The sequence below is a fragment of the Scyliorhinus torazame genome, chromosome 15, assembly GCF_047496885.1.
Source record: "Scyliorhinus torazame isolate Kashiwa2021f chromosome 15, sScyTor2.1, whole genome shotgun sequence".
Lineage (NCBI taxonomy): Eukaryota > Metazoa > Chordata > Chondrichthyes > Carcharhiniformes > Scyliorhinidae > Scyliorhinus > Scyliorhinus torazame.
In genome coordinates this window covers 15804676-15823347 of record NC_092721.1, presented here as the reverse complement: position 1 = coordinate 15823347, position 18672 = coordinate 15804676, and the positions used below count along the sequence as shown (strand labels likewise).

Sequence of the window (18672 nt, the reverse complement as noted above, 5' to 3'; positions counted from 1 at the left end):
AATCCACTGATCATTGACACGACTTCATAGTGACAGTGCAGTTAATTCCAACCCAAGCAGGAAGTTTGGATTCACCATCGGGCCATCAACCATTTTTGACATTCTGCTTAACTATAAGTATTGGAAGTAATAGTTACATAAGGCAAATATATTTTAGCCGTCAATATTCCGTTACAGTTTTATGAAGTGCTTGGTGATCAGAACAGCGTCCAACGCTTCCAAAACACAACCATCCTCAATATTTGTTGACAGCAATGCAATGGCAGCAGGTAAACAACCAAGCAAAATGATAAATGGAAAGTGGAGCAATGGAATATTGCACACATATGTAAGTGCATCAAGAATGGCACGGGGAAATGAAGACAGCATCAAATCTCGAGGAGATGCTAGCTGCATGCTCAATAACATGAAACCCAACTTTACAGAGGGAGCAAACCACTACAAATAGAAACTGACAAGTGCAACTTAGCTGAGGACAGAGAACAAAATGCAGCAAATTACAGGGCCTGCCTTCAGGCACCAGTCAAATTGTTACAAGTAAAGACAGAAAACGAACCTGAAGCTGTACAAGTACAAAGCAGGTCAGAGCAAGGCTCACAACCCCTACAACTACAACAACAACAATTTGCAATGAGGAAAGAGAGGATGACAGACCTGTATTAATGTAGCACTTGGCATGACCCACCAGATATCTCAAAGCTCTTTACAAAGGATCTTTGAAAGGTGGCCAGTGTTGCTTTAGGGAATGGGGAAACCAATTTGCACACAGCAAACTCTTAACAAATCCGTGATGTGATATTGAGGGACAAATACCGGCCAGGATAGCACCGTTAATGTCGTAAAATGTCCCAATGGAGCATTACCAGACATGATTGGATGCCGAACCACGTAAAGAGATATTATGAAATATGATCAAAAGCTTGTTCGCAGAGGTAAGTTTTAAGGATCACATAAAAAGGAAGAGAGAGAGGGGTAAAATGGGATCATCAAAGACTAAGGACCAGATTTTAATACTGAAATGGATAGCGTGAGTTGGGAAATTCCTGCCTCGCCAGGCTAGCCTGGTCACACATAATTATTGCAGCTGCGAAATGGAGTTGGGCTGACCAGCGCCTGAAGCAGATCGGAGACCACGAGAGGGCAGGTGAATGCTGAGATGGGCTGGTTAGAAGGACCCAACTCTGTTCTCCAGGATTTTGTCCTCGTTATAATAATCTTCACCCCAGACAGCTTCCTCACACCCACTCTCTACAGTCCCTCTCAGACTCACAAAACGGATGAACCCTGTGGCAGTCTTGTTTTCATAGCTGGAGAGAACTGGCAGCTTTGCCTGTGCCTGATTTGCATCTTTTTGTGATTATAGTAAGGCATTTTCCTTTGGCCTCTTTCATCGATTAAGAGTTATGAAGTGGTTAAAGTTTCTGTCATTGATTTATTAATATTCTGTTCAATTGGCACTTTATGGATTGCAGTTAGACCAGTTTTGTTCCTCCAAAGAGTTTCTGAATGGGTATTATTTTCTAAGCGATTTCACACATGCCATTGTTACCATAGGGATTCATTAGTTTTGTGCATAGTTTATACTGGATTAATGGGTCTGGAAGGTCCATGAGTTGACATGGAGAGAATGAGTGGTGTTTGTGGTGGATGGGGACCTGAATTGGCATTGAGCTGGCATGGGGTTTAGAAAGGGGCTATGGAGGTGAATAATGTCACATGTGGGCATAATTAAGACCCTTTGAACCAACCTTTCAGAAGATTCCAAAATGCAACAATATTTCACGACTCCTCTGAGATCGATAAACGACAAGCCATGGAAAAGCTGGCATGACTCTGAAAATTATTGGGCGGGGGGGGGGGGCGGCGCTAGGATGTATGTCCCCGAAATCAAAAAACTGTCTAGGTTGCGAGTGTAGGATGGGGCTACCTACCCATATGATTACCCTGTGGCAGTGAAAATTGGAGGTGATGGAAATGGGGACAAGAATCCCAAAAGAGGGTTCACCGGCCATTGTTAAATAGCTCTGGAGTCTTTACAACTCTCCGAAAATCCAGGCCAGTGTTCAAGTTGCAGATCATTTATTCTTTAACAATGCTCAACCTCTCGGTATGCTTTGTGACAGCTTCCAGCAAGTCACCAAGTTAAAGGTGATATATGAACGCAAGGTGCTGCATTGTTTGCTGTCTTTCTAACCATCCCTCCATTCAACATTGGATGTTTTGTTTTACAACAATGCTAATAGCCCACTGTGTGACAAAATTAAAAAGTGTGTTGCAATTCTGTGTGCCTTATTATGACATGTTGTTTAAGAAAAACAATTAAGTAGAAAATATGCTGTAAGTTAAGCTGCGGTGAAAACGTGGCAACTGATCACCCTGTTTACAGTTGAAGACACAGTCAAGTTATTGGAGTAACTTGAGGCAGTTAATGATGGACATGGCTCATGGCTAGAGTGGTCAGTGACACTGGTTGACAATGCCCCTCCCGCCGTGTAAGACATTGGTTTGTCATGTGTCTCTAAACAGTCTATAAATAGCCATTTCAGAATTAATAAACAGAATTTCCCCACGGTAGGCGTCTTCTCCTTTAACAATTACCAACGATTTTCTTTACAATTTGTTGACATGAGCAAATGATTTAGGAACTGCACAGATCGGATAATGCCTTTGTAATCATTCCAGTGCAGAAGGAGGCCATTCGACCCATCGAGTCTGCATCGGCTCTTGGAAAGAGCACCCTACCCAAGGGCAACACCTCCACCCTATCCCCATAACCCAGTAACCCCACCCAATACTAAGGGCAATTTTGGACACTAAGGGCAATTTAGCACGGCCAATCCACCTAACCTGCACATCTTTGGACTGTGGGAGGAAACCGGAGCACCCGGAGGAAACCCACGCACACACGGGGAGGATGTGCAGACTCCGCACAGACAGTGACCCAAGCCGGAATCATACCTGGGACCCTGGAGCTGTGAAGCAATTGTGCTATCCATAATGCTACCGTGCTGCCCAATGTACGGTACAATGTACCGTGATGTACAGAGAAAGTATGTGTGAACTGGGCATTGCCAACTGAACGTCAATGCAGGTTTAAAGCAATATATCGAACTTTCACAGAGCAGTTCCACTGTAATCACAAAATGTGAAGGGAAACAAAGATACAGTAACGTCCACTGATCGTTGGAGTACCTTCAGCAGTTGCCTTATAGTCAGTGAGCACATGTGCAAAGTCCACTTCTGTCAGCCAAGTTTGCAGGGACATGACTTAGTTTCTTTTACATTATTTAGCTGGACAATAAAGATGTGTCAGCGTGTGAGCAATGTTGACTACGAACAAAGGACAAAGAAAATGACAGCACAGGAGCAGGCCCTTCGACCCTCCAAGCCTGCGCCGGCCATGCTACCCGTCTGAGCTAAAACCCGTCCCCTTCCAGGGACTATATCGCTCTATTCCCATCCTATTCACGTATTTATCAAGACGCCACTATCGCATCTGCTTCTGCCACCTCCCCCGGCAGCAAGTTCCAGGCTCCCATCACCCTCTGTGTAAAAACCTTGCCCCGTACATCTCCTTTAAACCTTGTCCCTCGCACTTAAACCTATGCCCCCTGGTAAATGACTCTTCCATCCTGGGAAAAGGCTTCTGACTATACACTCTGTCCATGCCCCTCATAATTTTGTAGACTTCTATCAGGTAACCCCTCATCTTCCGTCGTTCCAGTGAGAACAAACCAAAATTCTCCAACCTCTCCTCATAGCTAATGCCCTCCATACCAGGCTACATTCTGGTAAATCTTTTCTGTACCCTTTCCAAAGCCTCCACATCCTTCTGGTAGTGTGTCCGCCAGAATTGAACACTATATTCCAAGTGCAGCCTCACTAAGGTTCTATAAAGCTGCAACATGACTTGCCAATTTTTAATCTCAATGCCCCGGCCGATGAAGGAAAGCATGCCGTACGCCTTCTTCACTACCTTCCCCAGTTGCGTTGCCATTTTCAGTGACCTGTGTACCTGTACACCCAGATCCCTCTGCCTATCAATACTCTTGAGGGTTCTGCCATTTACTGTTTTACCCATCTACGTTAGACCTTCCAAAATGCATTACCTCACATTTGTCCGGATTAAACTCTATCTGCCATCTCTCTGGCCAAGCCTCCAACCATTCTATATCCAGCTGTATCCTCTGATGATCCTCTTCGCTATCCGCAATTCCACCAACCTTTGTGTCGTCCGCAAACTTACTAATCAAACCAGTTATATTTTCCTCCAAATCATTTATATATATTACGAACTGCAAAGATTCAAGCAAAGGGCGGCACTGATCCCTGAGGAATACCACTAGTCACAGCCCTCCAATCAGAAACGCACCCTTCTGCTGCTACCCTCTGTCTTCTATGACTGAGCCAATTCTGTACCCAACTTGCCAGCTCACCTCTGATCCCATGTGACTTCACCTTTTGTACCAGTCTGCCATGAGGAACCTTGTCAAAAACATTACTGAAGTCCATGAAGACAACATTCACTGCCCTACCCTCACCAATCATCTTTGTCACTTCCTCAAAAAACTCGATCAATGTTGACTCTCGCTAATATGTTTAGGGGCTGGTTTAGCACAGGGCTAAATCGCTGACTTTGAAAGCAGACCAAGGCAGGCCAGCAGCATGATTCAATTCCACGAACAGGCGCCGGATTGTGGCGACTAGGGGCCTTTCACAGTAACTTCATTGAAGCTTGTGACAATAAGCGATTTTCATTTCATTTCATTTCATATGTCCACTTATTTCCAAGTTGGGGTAAATCCTGTCTCGAAGAATCCTCTCCAATAATTTCCCCAACACTGCGTAAGGCTCACCGGCCTGTAATTACCTGGATTATCGTCGCTAACCTTCTTAATCAAAGGAACAACATTGGCTTTTCTCCAATCCTCTGGGACCTCCCCTGTAGCCAGCGAGGATGCAAAGATTTCTCTCATGGCCCCAGCAATTTCCTCCCTTGCATCTCTCAGTATTCTGGGATATATCCCATCAGACCCTGGGACATGTCTACATGTGCGGGTCCTGAATTCCTATCAACTTACACTTAAACCTCCCACATGCCAGATGTTGATTTGCCTTCAAACATCTGCCCCCAATCTACATTCTTCAGTTCCTGCCTAATAATACTGTAATTAGCCTTCCCTCAATTCTGGGACTGTCCCGGTTGCTCGAGTACCAGTCCTTTGTTTTGGTGAAGATGGACCATCAAATGCTAATCGGCCCCATTAAAATGCTAATTGGACGGAGTTTCAATACCGTCTGGACTTCTTGCTTACAAATATGCATTTCAGGCTCTGAGCCTGCCTGAGTCTTGGCTTGTCCATTTTACCCACCAGGCTTTGCGAGCTTCTCTGTACCTAGTTGGAAGTGGCCACCCCAGATGGTTACAGTCCTTACAAACTCTGCCCCATCCACAGCCCTAGCACTAAGTGAGACCCAGTCAATATAGGGGAAGTTAAAATCACCCATCACAACAGCCCTGTTACTTTTACACCCTGCCAAAATCGCCCTACATAGTTGTTTCTCTATCTCATGTTGGCTGTTGGGACGTCTATAATAATCCCCCAACATTGTGACTACACCCTTCCTATTCCTGAGCTCTACCCATATTGCCTCGCTGTATGAGCCCTCCGAGATGACCTCCCGCAGCACAGCTGTGATATTCTCCTTAACCAGTCATGCAAATCCCCCACCCCTTTTACATCCCCCTCTATCCCGCCTGAAACATCTGTATCCTGGAACGTTAAGCTGCCAATCCTATCCTTCCCTTAACCAAGTCTGTGTAATGGCAACAACATCATAGTTCCAAGTACTAATCCAAGCTCTAAGTTCATCTGCCTTCCCTGTTACACTTCTCTCATTGAAACAAATGCCCTTCAGTCCACCAGACCCTCTTTGATCAGCAACCACGCCCTGCCTGTTCTTCCTGTGAGTCTTACTGACCCTGCTCTCTAGTTCCCCTCCAGTTAATTCAGTTAATTATCCTCAAAACAGGGAAAATAATGAGGATACTGATGCACCAATATTACAGACTAAACCTGCTCGAAGAAGCATCCAGAATATCAAATGATGAAAGGCTATGATTAATGCAGTCCTTAATTTGTTGTGACCTGATCAATTGCTTTACCTTGCTCATCAGCTAACCTTGGAAACTGTGGGATCTGATATGTTTTGGGGCCCTGGTGATGATGGTTGTATTGAAGTCAGTTTAGAAAGCTTGGATTGTGGACACGGAAAAAGGAACAATGGGTTCAGTGAGTTGACTGTCTCTGATGGGGCAGTCACCCTGACGTGCTCACACCTCAGTCCTGTTGTCACAGACGTACAATGACTCCTGGTCCAGCAATGCCTTCAGATGGCCTAACCTCCAAGAATTCCCAATGTAAGCATCTTCACCCGACTTAAAAATGCACCCCGCTCTTGTCCCAATGTCTCGTTGTGTGGTTTGGTGTCAGATATTGCTTGGTGACTCTCCTGTGAATTGTAGTGGTACCCTTTGACTACCGTTTAAAGTGCTGTACATTTAAAAAAATTAATTGAGTGAATTGCCCATCTTGAACTGAGTGGCTTGCCAGACCATTTCAGAGGGCATTGAAGTGTCAACCACATTGCTGTGGACCTGGAGTCACATGTGTGCCAGATTCGTAAGGGTGGCAGGTTTCCTTCCCTGAACCAGATGGGTTTACACAACAATGATTTCATGGTCAACGTTAGACTTTTAATTCCAGATTTTTATTGAATTCAAATTCCACCATCTGCCAGGGTGGGATTTGAACCGGGGTCGCCAGACCATTACCATGGGTCTCTGGATTACTAGCCCAGTGACGATACCACTACTACACCACCATCCTATATTGGTAAACAGCTGATGCAATATAATTGGCTACTCGGACATAGAACCAAATTCAGATTGGTTTTCTTTGGCTCCCATTGGCTCATATTTTGTGGTGGTAATGATGGCAATTTGTCCGTGTTCCACATTATTACTCCACTGAAACTGACAGCAACTGGAGCCAGCACAGGCACAAAATGATATGGAAATCCAGAAGTTTCTGTCAATAATTTTCGTATTTTGACGAAGGGTGCACTGTTGAGCAATGATCGGATGGCAATCAATGGGCCTCAGTTGAATTGAAGAAAACTCCCATTCTTACACAGTTAGTTTCCGTGTAAAGACCCTTCTTGATTGAGGACTGTCAACAGTGTCCGATTCTTTTAGTTACTGCTGACCCCGTCACTGACCCCAAGTTAATTTTATACCAGCGCAATGCTGAAATTCTCCAAAATTATATTTTTGAAAACTACATTTTGAAATTATTTATTTATTCAAAAAGGCTTGTCCATCTTTATTTTAGCTTTTGTCTTCATCCAATCACAATCACTTATTTTGCTGTCTGAAGAGTTAAATTTAGAATGCCCAATTCATTTTTTCCAATTAAGGGGCAATTTAGCGTGGCCAATCCACCTACCCTGCACATCTTTGGGTTGTGGGGGTGAAACCCACACAAACACGGGGAGAATGTGCAAACTCCACACGGACAGTGACCCAGCGCTGAGATTGAACCTGGGACGTCGGCGCCGTAAGGCAACGGTGCTAACCACTACACCATCATGCTGCCCAGAGTTAAATTAAATATGATTGGTATTTTGTATGCTTAGCCACTGATTTGCTGTGTCTGAACACTTTGATGTGATTGGCTGCTTATCTGCTTGATGACATCTCTGCTGCCGGATGCCTAGATCCCCTTGACTTGGTACCAGATCTAAATGGACACTAGGAAAAGGGGAAATCCATGCCCCAGAGATTGCCAGATCTTTGTTGGCATCTTTCCTGATTATAGCAGCAAATAACCATTGCTTCGCTGCTGACTGCAAAATTGTGTCAAAATATTAAAACGATAGTCACGATATAAGGCATCACTCCAGGTGATAACGGTCCAACGTAGGAATTTTAAACAAATGCAAGCACTAAACTGCTGAAGAAATGGTTTACTGTGATATAATGAGATATGAGTTAATGGAACATTCCATTAAACTTCCATCGGAACAATCCGTATCATGTACCCTTTTTCCAAATAAGTGCAAGATCAGAAAACAAGGCAGTGATTGAAAACTCAATAAACGATTTACAAATATGTTATCCGTCCATTATTGTCTCCTGATTCTCATAGGAGCGTCACACCCAACACCTGCGCAAGTGAATAGGATTAGAGTTCATCCAAATGGGAATTTTATTTTTAAATAGAGTGCCCTTGGGATGTTTCACCAAGTTAAAGGCATTGTGCAGATGAAAGTTGTTGTTCCCTTTCTGTAAATGATTTTTATTTTTTTATTCAATATTTTCTGAGCAGGAAAACAAATTATTGTCGAATACCGTATAATCATTTGGGTTGTGTGTTGCATTGGGTTGTCAAGCTTCTTCCGGAGCCTTGAGTTTGAATTCAGCCTGAATTGGTGCCAATTGACCTGGCAAGAGGCCATTTGGACCATCGAGTAGGATGATAGGATGAACGTTTTCCTTCCTCTGCCACTGACAAGGGCAATGAGCATAGTTGCTCAGGAGATATTGATACGGTTCCTGGTTGCCAGAGGTTCATGGAACAAAACTACCCATAATTTGTTGTTAAGTAACATTAAATTGTCAACCCCAATTATAAGCCGCAAGGATGTCTGGTGCGGAAAATGCCAGCAGTATTTCTGCCAGCGGCAAAACCTAAATCATGCATTCAGAATTTAACTGCAATAATTGACAGTTACCACCTTAACTTCCGCAAGGAAGCTACTTGACCGTTGCAAATAATTTTTCTTTCCACTCCGCACAGGCGGAAAGCAGACGGAAATGGTGGCCACAGTAGCTAAACTGCGGAAGGTTAAATTCTCCACGGTGGCTATGCACATGCTTGTGAAGCAGTTCACAAGATTACAAAGAATATACCTGGCCACGAAACCTAAAATGCCCACTAGTGAGGGTCACCGACGTGGCGGGAACCTCATTGCTGCAAAAGCCGACAAAAGTTCCAAAGTAGCTCGAACAGCCGAGGACTGTCGAAAGTGCATCAATGAATTGAGACTTGCCGCTCGACAAAAAGTCGCTTTTAACAAAAAGAAAGGTACAGTCCAACACACAGATGTGGCAAAAGAGCAAGTCCTGACATGGGAGGAAGAAAAAGTGGTAGTCCACCTTGTGGAACGTGGACCTGATGCGTCCTCTGACTCCAGTGATTCTGGTGAGTGTTGCATTGTTTTGTCAAAACCATCATTGCTTACCTCAGATATTATAGTCTCCATTGTTACCATTAAGTATGCATTGCAACGATTATGTACGCAAGCCCTTCAAAGCATATGTAAATATTCTTGCTCTATCATCAATTGCCAGCTTTCTTGTATTCAATATTCTTGCAAAGCCTTATTCTGATCGAACCCTTCAGTTTATGCGTTGTCCATCATCCACTAAGCCACATTTATGTCTTTTTATCTCCCCAGACGAATGTTGCACTTCAAAACTCTTAAGATCAGAACAGCAGCAAACCACTGTCATCTTGGAAGAGGAGAAGGTGTCAACCCAGCGACAAGGGTCTGCAGTGGCCATGGAAAGTGCAGAGAGCGACAAGGTACAACAAGATTCATGTGGGGGACGTAAAGAAGACTTTGCAGGTGGGCAATGGAAAGCAGCATCTTATATGAAAGTGCCCTCCTCGGAGCAACCTGAGCAAAGAGGGGCGCATGAGGCAGAGGCGACTGGTGCCGTCAATTCGTCGTCACCATCGGACTCCCAAAATGCTAATGGTGGGGAGCTTTGCCCCATATGTCGCAGGTTAGATACACTTGTGAGCACTGTGCAGCGTGGGTTCAACCACATGCACAGGGACATAAACACATTGCAAAATGCTTCGCAGTATCGTGGTGCTCGGTTGTCCCAGAATGTCATGTCCCTAGTTGGTGCGATGCACACACTTGTGAGACTCCATCATTTTTCCACCTTGCCACGCAGAGATGTGGGTATCCAGACCTCCATTGTGCTGACTGGAAGGCACCTGGGGGACAATGCCGGCCCCGCATCCAGTGACGCCACAACTGTAGCGAGTGACAACGTAACTACACTCAATAACACCCAACCTACACCCAGTCACAGTGTAATGGCATCCAGTGTCACAGGGGTTGCCTCCAGTGTCACAGGGGTTGCCTCCAGTGTCACAGGGGTTGCCTCCAGTGTCACAGGGGGTGCATCCAGTGACACTGTGATTGAAGTATCACTTGATCCTGATATAGACACTGCTGAGAGTATGTCCATTGAAGAATCCTCTCCAAATTCTTCAGACAGCGATTGGTAAAGTCAGTAATAACATATAGCAAACGTACATGGATTTGTCTGTTTGAATTTAGCTACTTAACTTTCTTACAATTAGACTGTGAAGTTATATATTTGACTTGGTAGCTCAACTAATTTATACAGTGACAGATGAGCTTAAAATAGTTTCTGCATGCAAGTATTTACCATGGGTATTAATGTAAGATTAGCAGTTTTGTACTTAATGCAGTGTCATTTTAAATGCATATAATCTAGAATCCAAATAGCATCTTCATCTGTCCGTCTTGTTTGGAATTCTTTGAAAATGTTTTCCATTTCCATGATTATTAATGTTGTTTGCAATGAAAAAAAAAAACATTATCCATCCTCTGCCATGATCTGTGTTGCTTTGTTGTTTGGAATGGAGTCTTGTACTTCTCTTTTCATCTTCCATAGTTATCTGTGTTGTGTGAAATAAACATTTTGTGTCAGTCATTCCTTGCCCTGTGTCTGTTTTTATTGCCCATGGTGCCCTTGCTTTTCCACTTCATCTAAATTTTACACGTGTGCCCAAGTTGGCAGAGCAGCCCGAGGTATCTAGAGTTTTCTAGACTTGTGTGGTTGTCTTTCATCCTCTGCCGCGGGGCTCGTTTATGTTATTGGTGAAGCATGAAGTTTGGATTTCACCATTTCACAGATGCATTATTTTGCATGATTATAAGTTTGCAGCAGCATGTTTTAAAACGGTGCCTTTCCACGCAGTGGATAAGAAAGCAGCATCACAGTGGTTTAAAGTAAGACATTTTAGAACTCAGTGGCTGCTTTGCTGGATAAATATACAAAAAATGTGAAATTCATCAGCAAAAAATGTTTCTTTCTTCCGGGTCGCTGGCAATATATTTTTGAATCTCTACTCGGGTAGATTTAATGTGCAGTTATACTGGAGTGATGCGTTTTTCATTACCCTCCAAAGCGACACTTGTCATGTGAGTGCGCAGAATGCAGCTTAAGCTCGGAGTTCCAGATGCTGGGCACAGTTTAGCTCAAGCAAATGTATAGCAGGCTTTAAAATATGCATATAATTTAAAGAATATTACTCATTCTTCAAGCTACGCCACCTTTCCATTCCGTGAAACATTTCATAAGCTGTTTCCATCTGGTGTTGACAACGCTGCCTGAGTTCATTCTGGTATGCAAGTTTTGGTCTCCCTATACATTTCAGGGGCGCCATTCTCCGATCCTCCGCCGGGTCGGAGAATCGCCGGGGGCTGGCGTGAATCCCGCCCCCGCCGGTTGCCAAAGTCTCCACCACCGGATATTCAGCGGGGGCGGGTATCGCGCCGCGCCGGTTGGCGGGCCACCCCCGCTCGATTCTCCGGCCCGAATGGGCCGAAGTCCCGCCGCTAAAATGCCTGTCCCGCCGGCGTAAATTAAACCACCTACCTTACCGGCGGGACAAGGCGGCGCGGGCGGGCTCCGGGGTCCTGGGGGGGGGCCGCAGGCCGATCTGGCCCCGGGAGGTGCCCCCACGGTGGCCTGGCCCGCGATCGGAGCCCACCGATCCGCGGGCGGGCCTGTGCCGTGGAAGCACTCTTTCCCTTCCGCCTCCGCCACGGTCTCCACCATGGCGGAGGCGGAAGAGACTCCCTCCACTGCGCATGCGTGGGAAGCTGTCAGCGGCCGCTGACGCTCCTGCGCATGCGCCGCCCGGAGACGTAATTTCCGCGCCAGCTGGCGGGGCACCAAAGGCCTTTTCCGCTAGCTGGCGGGGCGGAAATTCAACCGGCGCCGACCTAGCCCCTCAATGGTGGGGCTCGGCCCCCAAAGATGCGGAGCATTCCGCACCTTTGGGGCGGCGCGATACCCGTCTGATTTGCGCCGTTTTGGGCGCCAGTCGGCGGACATCGCGCCGTTTCTGGAGAATTTCGCCCCTGATCTCCATATTACAAAATGGGTAGAGAGTTACTGAATGAGGTTTAAAAAAACTATATATATATGTATGTGTTTTGGAATGGTAACTGAACTGAGAGGTTATAGGAATCAGGAAACATTCAAACAGGTTGAGGCCTTTTTCTCTCGGCCTCAACCTGTTTGGCTGACTGTTGACTTAATAGAGATCTTTATAATTAGGAAGGCTTTTGATAGGGTGGATGTGCAGAAGATTTTTCTGCATGCGGAATGTCCAAAACTCAAGGTCATAAATATAAGAGAGTCACAAATATGTCCATCCAGGAATTAAGGAGAAACTTTCTTCTCCCGAGAGTGGGGAGAATGCGACACACTCTACTACATGGAGTAGGTGAGGTTAATATCATAGATATCTGGAAGAGGAAGCTGGATAATTACATGAGGAAGAAGGTATCAAGGGGGTGAGACGAAGTAAGGTGAAAACAGACTCATGTGGGGCATGAACAGGGGTATAGACCAGATGTACCAAATAGCCTATTTCTATGCACTGGTCTCTCTACTTTGATGCAAGTGCACATCACCATCTGGCCAACAGCTTAATATTTGATAGCAGCAAGCAGACTGGTGTGACTTCTGCCATCACTGGTAAAAATTTACTCCGCTTTGCACAAAATAGAATCTGCACCTTGCGAAAGACATCAGTTCCACTAATTGCTGATGAGAATAGATGGTTCTCTAATAGTTGGTTAATTTGTTGTCTTTGACACTCCTACGGCCTAGTGATATTGGTCACTGAACTGGTAAATTACAAACCTAATGCTGTGGGGTCCCTGGCTCGAATCCCACCATGGTAGATGGTTTTTGTAGCGCACAAAGACTCCATGAGACGAATATAGTGAAGTCGATGAGGCTTTATTAAGCGTGTCTGTTCCCCAGCAGCCCGATAGTAAACTGGCATGCGGGGGAAGACACCGGCTTCTTATACTTCGCCTTCAGGGCGGAGCTTGAGGTCAACGGCCAACCAGGACCCGGGATCTGTCAGCCAATGACATTAGGGCTTCCAGTCCCACATGACCCCCAATACATACTACCACAGTTTTATAGTCGGCACAAAGCATGCCTTGAAAGACGTGACCGCGGGTACAAAGTTCAGCCTGCTGCAAGGGGAGCTAGCATCCACTTTTCTGCTGCTCAACCTCAAATATTTTGCTGACTGGAGAAGAGTGTCAGATTCCAGCCACCTCCCTGTGGAGAAGCAGTTTACCTTTTACTTAAACCTGCTTATCCCAAACTTGAGGGAGTGCTTGATGCTCACACTGGATTGAAAAGTGAAAGAGTGTTCAACTGCCCAGTCTAATGTCCCTCACCTAACAAGCGGAAAAATGGACAGGCAATTGGATCTCAAAAATTTGTAACTGATGACTTTAGAGGTTTTTATTGCAATTGTATTAATGTTAGATCGTACAACTGGCCAAGGGAATATCATTGATAGCATAGGGATGGACGAGGCCAGAATGCCATAAGCTGAATAAATGTCTGATAATTTCACCATTTTTTCAAAAAGAATATGAGTATTTCTGAAAAAAGAGCTATGCTGTCAAAGTTTTTCTTCTTACACTATTCAAGTCAGAATTACAAGAATACCAAGGGGCAATTTTCCAGCCGTATTGCGCCCAGTGCAAATCCCGCTGTCGGACAAATTCTGGGAGAGGCTTGAAATGCGATTTGTGCTGGGCGCAAAACAGTTCACCATGTTACTTGCCCTCCTGGCAAATGTAAACAGATTCACATCTAGCGAGGGCATGAACCAGATTACTATTCAGTTAAATATATTTTAATATTCAAAATCGTCCGAAGGTTGAATCATCCGGGAACGTACTTTGTTCCTACCCACCAGCATGACGTGACGTCAGCGGGAATCTCGACTGGTATCAACAACGAAGAGCAAACATGATGACCATGCCAGGGAGCTCGAAGGCCATTGTAGCCCGGAGGTGGTCAGGGTCGTGGCAAGACAATTTGGCGGGGGGGGGGGGGAGGGAGGTGGAGGTATGGGTGGACATGCCATCAATGAAGGGGGGTGGAGTTTTCCTGATGTCTATGAACTAAAGAAAACTAACTGACATCCCTGAAATCTTAACCCATTTAATAGTTATCGATGTGGCTTTAAAGGTGTTAGTTTTCATTGCTGTATGTTAAAGCATTTAAGTGGAACTACATTGTAAGAATTGCATGCTATCAGATTGCTACCATTTACTGACCATGGACTAATGATCTCCCATTTCTGTTTAAAACAAAGGATTTTATTAACACCAATTCATTCTCGTTCTTACAGTCGCTTAATATTTCTTCAAAATTTGTCTCTCCAGTTACACAATATTAAGAAAGGATATTCATCCCATTTCATAAAGCATTGTTGTAATAAATTTATAAATTTTCTTTAACACTATTGGCAAGTTAAATGGAGTACGGTAGGCGGGTGGGAGCGATTACATTGAGAAAATGGGTGATTGCAAGAAACTAATCTCATTAGTGGGTTCAGATCATGTCATGAACAGCAAAGTGAAGCTGCAGTGATTCATTTTCATCTGAATCCATGTAGTCAGATTTTCTTTTTGTTTCATTAATATACTTAGAATTGTTTCGAACACGTTGCAGCATTGGAACCGGTCACGGTTTCGTTGCCAGCAATGTCGCCGCTGAGTCTGAAGGGTCTTGGGTCCAGGTCCCACCACCGGGACTTGAATATGAAACCCAGGCTGACAATTCCAGTGCAGTCGTGGGAGCGCTGCAGTGTCAGAGGTGCTGAACTGCGGGAAGTATCGTTAAACTGTGGCATTGTCTGCCCTCTTGAGTGGACGCGAAAGATCGCATTGCATTATTCCAGAGAAGCGCAGGGAAATTCTCCCTGCTGTCCTGGCCGATACCTGTTGCTTAATCAACACCACGGGAAAAAATGCACTATTTGATAATTATCACGTTGCTGTTTGTGGGGCCTTGCCGTGTAGGCTATAATACTGTTTCATTTAGCATGCAACAGCTTATGGTGGTTTTATTTTACAGTTTTACTTTGGGTACGTTTAAATGTTACATTGTGTCGAAATTCCATTACCACCGCTGAGAATATTGTCACGCCAGACTATTGACCGCTCTCCTGTTAGAAAAAGTTACACAGACTGATGAGATAGTATCAATTGCCAGTCAGAACACATTTAGAGAGACATTGCTTTGGCAGTGTAGTGCTGGCCAGGGTAGAAAATTGCAGCATTTCCTTACAGGCTTTTAAACACAGACACACAGAAGGCACGCATGAGCTTATTGAATGTGAAAAATTAGTGGTGACAGCGACTGTGAAGAGATTAAACTGCGTCCAAGTTCCTTTCTTCTGTTCTCTCTGGTTTTACAGTAGGTTTTGTTATTGAGTGTCCTCAAAGATGATAATGTCACCCTGTTCAACATTTTCGAGAAGCTTTTGTAAAATAGCCAGTGCAGATCTTGATGACGGATGGAAACCTTAGTAAACTGAAAGTTGCTCCAAACATGTGCTTTCAACTGGAAAACATTGAGTTCCCATGGTAAGTTCGAACCCCTCCGAGCTATAAAGGAAATCCACATAATGCGATATTAGATACCGCCGCCCTCTATTATTACTCATGTATTTGCATTCTTGTGTTCAAAACAAATCGTGGGAATTATTCGGAATTTCGTAAAATGGTGGCCGAAGTTTTCCAGCCTTCCTGATGCTGGGACCTTCCAGTCCCACCGATGTCAACTCCCTGCTCCATCCCCCCCCCCCACCCCCACCCCCTCTAATGTGTCCCCTGGCAGTGGAGGGTACCTGGGCACGCAAAACCCTACAGACATGGGCGGGACTGGAAGCTCCCATTTGCCAGCAATGGGAGCTTCCAGTCCCGCCCATGTCTGGGGGGGGGGGGGGGGAGTCCTGGCCAGTGACATGCCATTTATTCTGCCACATTTCCATTCCATATTCTGAAAGATCATCATGGGCTATATATCAGAGACTTTAAACCATAGTCGTACTGCAAAGAAAGTATTCCTGTTATAAATAAATTGTAGTTCTGTTTCAACTTACAAACCTGGTGACTGTAATTATTGGGCAGCCAAGGGCCAAAGATTTGCAGAATTTTTATCAGAGTTATTGATTAATTCACTTGGGTTGTGGCTCTGGGTCCCGTGAGGCTAGAACTGACTGTGCACCAGCCCAGGATATCGTAAAATGGGACAATTTCTGAAGAAAAGCCATATTGGACTAAGAGCGTTAACTTTCTGGGCTGGATTCTTTGTCCCGCCGCGCCACATTTCTGTTTCACCCCACCGGCAGAATGCCCCGTTACGCCGGCTGGTCAATGGGGTATCCCATTGTGGGGCAGCCCCACAACGTCGGGAAACCCCGGGCTGCCGGCAAAGTGGAGCAACCCGCCAGCGGAGAATCCAGCCCTCTGTTTCCACAAATGCTGTTTAACCTGCTGAGCGTTTCTAGCACTTCCTGCTTATTTTTCAGAATTCCGGCATCCTCGGTATTTTGCTTTTATAGCAGACACTTAATTTTACTGCAATCAATTATTCTGAACTCATTCATTCAAATGTACTCACCAGGTCACCGAGGCAAGAAAATTGGCTTAAATTCAAAATTGTTGTTGACTTGAGTTGACTGTGATTTGGATTTATGCCATTATTTTCCATTAAAAGCACTGACACCACTTAAGACTAGAAAATAATGCTGTGGATGACCTGGCAATGTGTGATTTATGGTCATCACATGACATGCAGCATGAGATCAATAAAGAGGCTGGAGCTTCAACTGGAATTCCGTCTCAAGAATAATGTTCTTAAGTTTCAAATCCTATTGATAGTTTGGTTCAGCCTTCACCTCTGTGCTCATTGACCTACTTTAACCCCCAGGCCAACAATGTGCCTCAAATTTAAAATTTTCATCCTTGTTTTCAAATCCCTTAATAGCCTCTCCCCTCTCTACCTCCAGCCCTGCAACCCTTCGAGATATCTGTGTGGCATAACCCCCACGAGGACCAAGGAGAAACCATTATTGATCTTCCCACGGAGCTTGTGGAGTCGGGGGCAGAAGCTACCCAGTTTGGGCCCATTATGAGCTCACAGAAAAGCAGGCCCCATACAGGGCCCGATGTGGTTAATCCTCCCAGCTAGGCTTGGAGCAATAAGTTGTGTTATCCAGACCTTTGTAAATAGTGTAAATAAATCTATTTTCATTTACCGCTAGCCTCCTCTGAGTCATTAAGCTGGTGACGAGGATTAAAAGAAACGCCAGGCTCATTCAGAGATTCATCAAGCCGCCAGACGTTTGCTCTTGTGTGGTCGAAGGACCCATGAGGGTGAGGGCCCCCGGTTTGGCGCAAGAAATGCAGTCCGTGCCTTGCACATGGACACCCCGGATGAGGATAACTGTTTAACGCAATTAGACTGTGTCTTGGTTCCGAGAGCTTTACCATTCCAGATCTCCTTGAAGACCAATGGCCATCCAGTACTGATGGCAATGGACACTGGGGCCGTCGTCTTCATTGTCGACCTCCCAACGTTTCGGCAGCTTCATACAGGGATCATACCACTGGCATTGCGTGACACCAAAGTGAGGTTGGCAACCTACATGAGGAAGCCTTTGAAGATCGTACGGACCACCATTATTCCGGGAACAGACGGGCAGCAGTTGGTCCGCCTTCCTTTGGTTGTGATCCAAAGACTGGGTCCAAACTTGTTGGGGCGAGACTGGTTAAGCATTATCCATTTCGACTGGCAACAGGTCGTCAGGGTGGATGCTGGGAATCTCTGTGAAGTGCTGGGTAAATAGCCCGAGGTATTCCGGGAGGGTCTGGGCAGGATGAAAGGAGCCAAGGCCCATATCTACGTGCATCCTTCTGCTCTGCACCAATACTTCAGGATGATGCTTGTCTCTTACGCTCTGCTTCCAAAAACTATGGCGCCTACAGGATCTGGGGGTCATATCTCCTGTTCACAGGATCTGGGGGTCATACCCCCTGTTCATTTTGCGGATTGGGCCGCGCCTGTGGTGCCAGTGATGAAATCCGATAAAACCGACCGGCCCTACGGCGATTTCAAAATCACCGTGAACAGGGCTTTGCAAGTGGACCGGTACCTGAAGCCTCAGTTGAGGATTTGTACCCCAAATTTGCTGAAGGATGCTCCTTCACGAAGCTGGACATGAACCATGCTTATTTGCAGGTGGGATCTCAACCCGGAGTCGAGAAAGTTTGCACCGTCAATTGCATCGAGGATTGTTTGAGAATACCTGCCTCCTATTCCGGGTTTAGTCGTGCCGGCGATTTTTCAATGGGTGACGGAGAACATCTTGCAGGGCCTAGTGAAGGCAGTCGTCAGTTTGGGCAGCGTACTTATTACGGGATCATCAGCAAAGGAACATATGG

At 45.4% G+C, this 18672-nt stretch overlaps 1 protein-coding gene across 8 annotated transcripts in view; it reads left to right on the top strand.

Moving 5' to 3' along the window:
* Positions 1-18672, top strand: part of LOC140391534 (protocadherin-9) — an 864147-nt gene that overhangs the window by 547199 nt on the left and 298276 nt on the right. For 3 of the 8 annotated variants that reach the window (XM_072476114.1, XM_072476113.1, XM_072476115.1), the window contains 2 exons: positions 8862-9266; positions 9523-10813. The exons of 2 other annotated variants lie outside the window; for them this stretch is intronic. In XM_072476114.1, the coding sequence (XP_072332215.1) occupies positions 8862-9266; positions 9523-10370 (1253 nt within the window). In that variant the 3' untranslated portion in view covers positions 10371-10813. Of the gene's footprint in view, positions 1-8861; positions 9267-9522; positions 10814-18672 lie in introns of those variants that run through there. 3 more of the 8 variants (XM_072476117.1, XM_072476118.1, XM_072476116.1) reach the window with 2 other exon arrangements.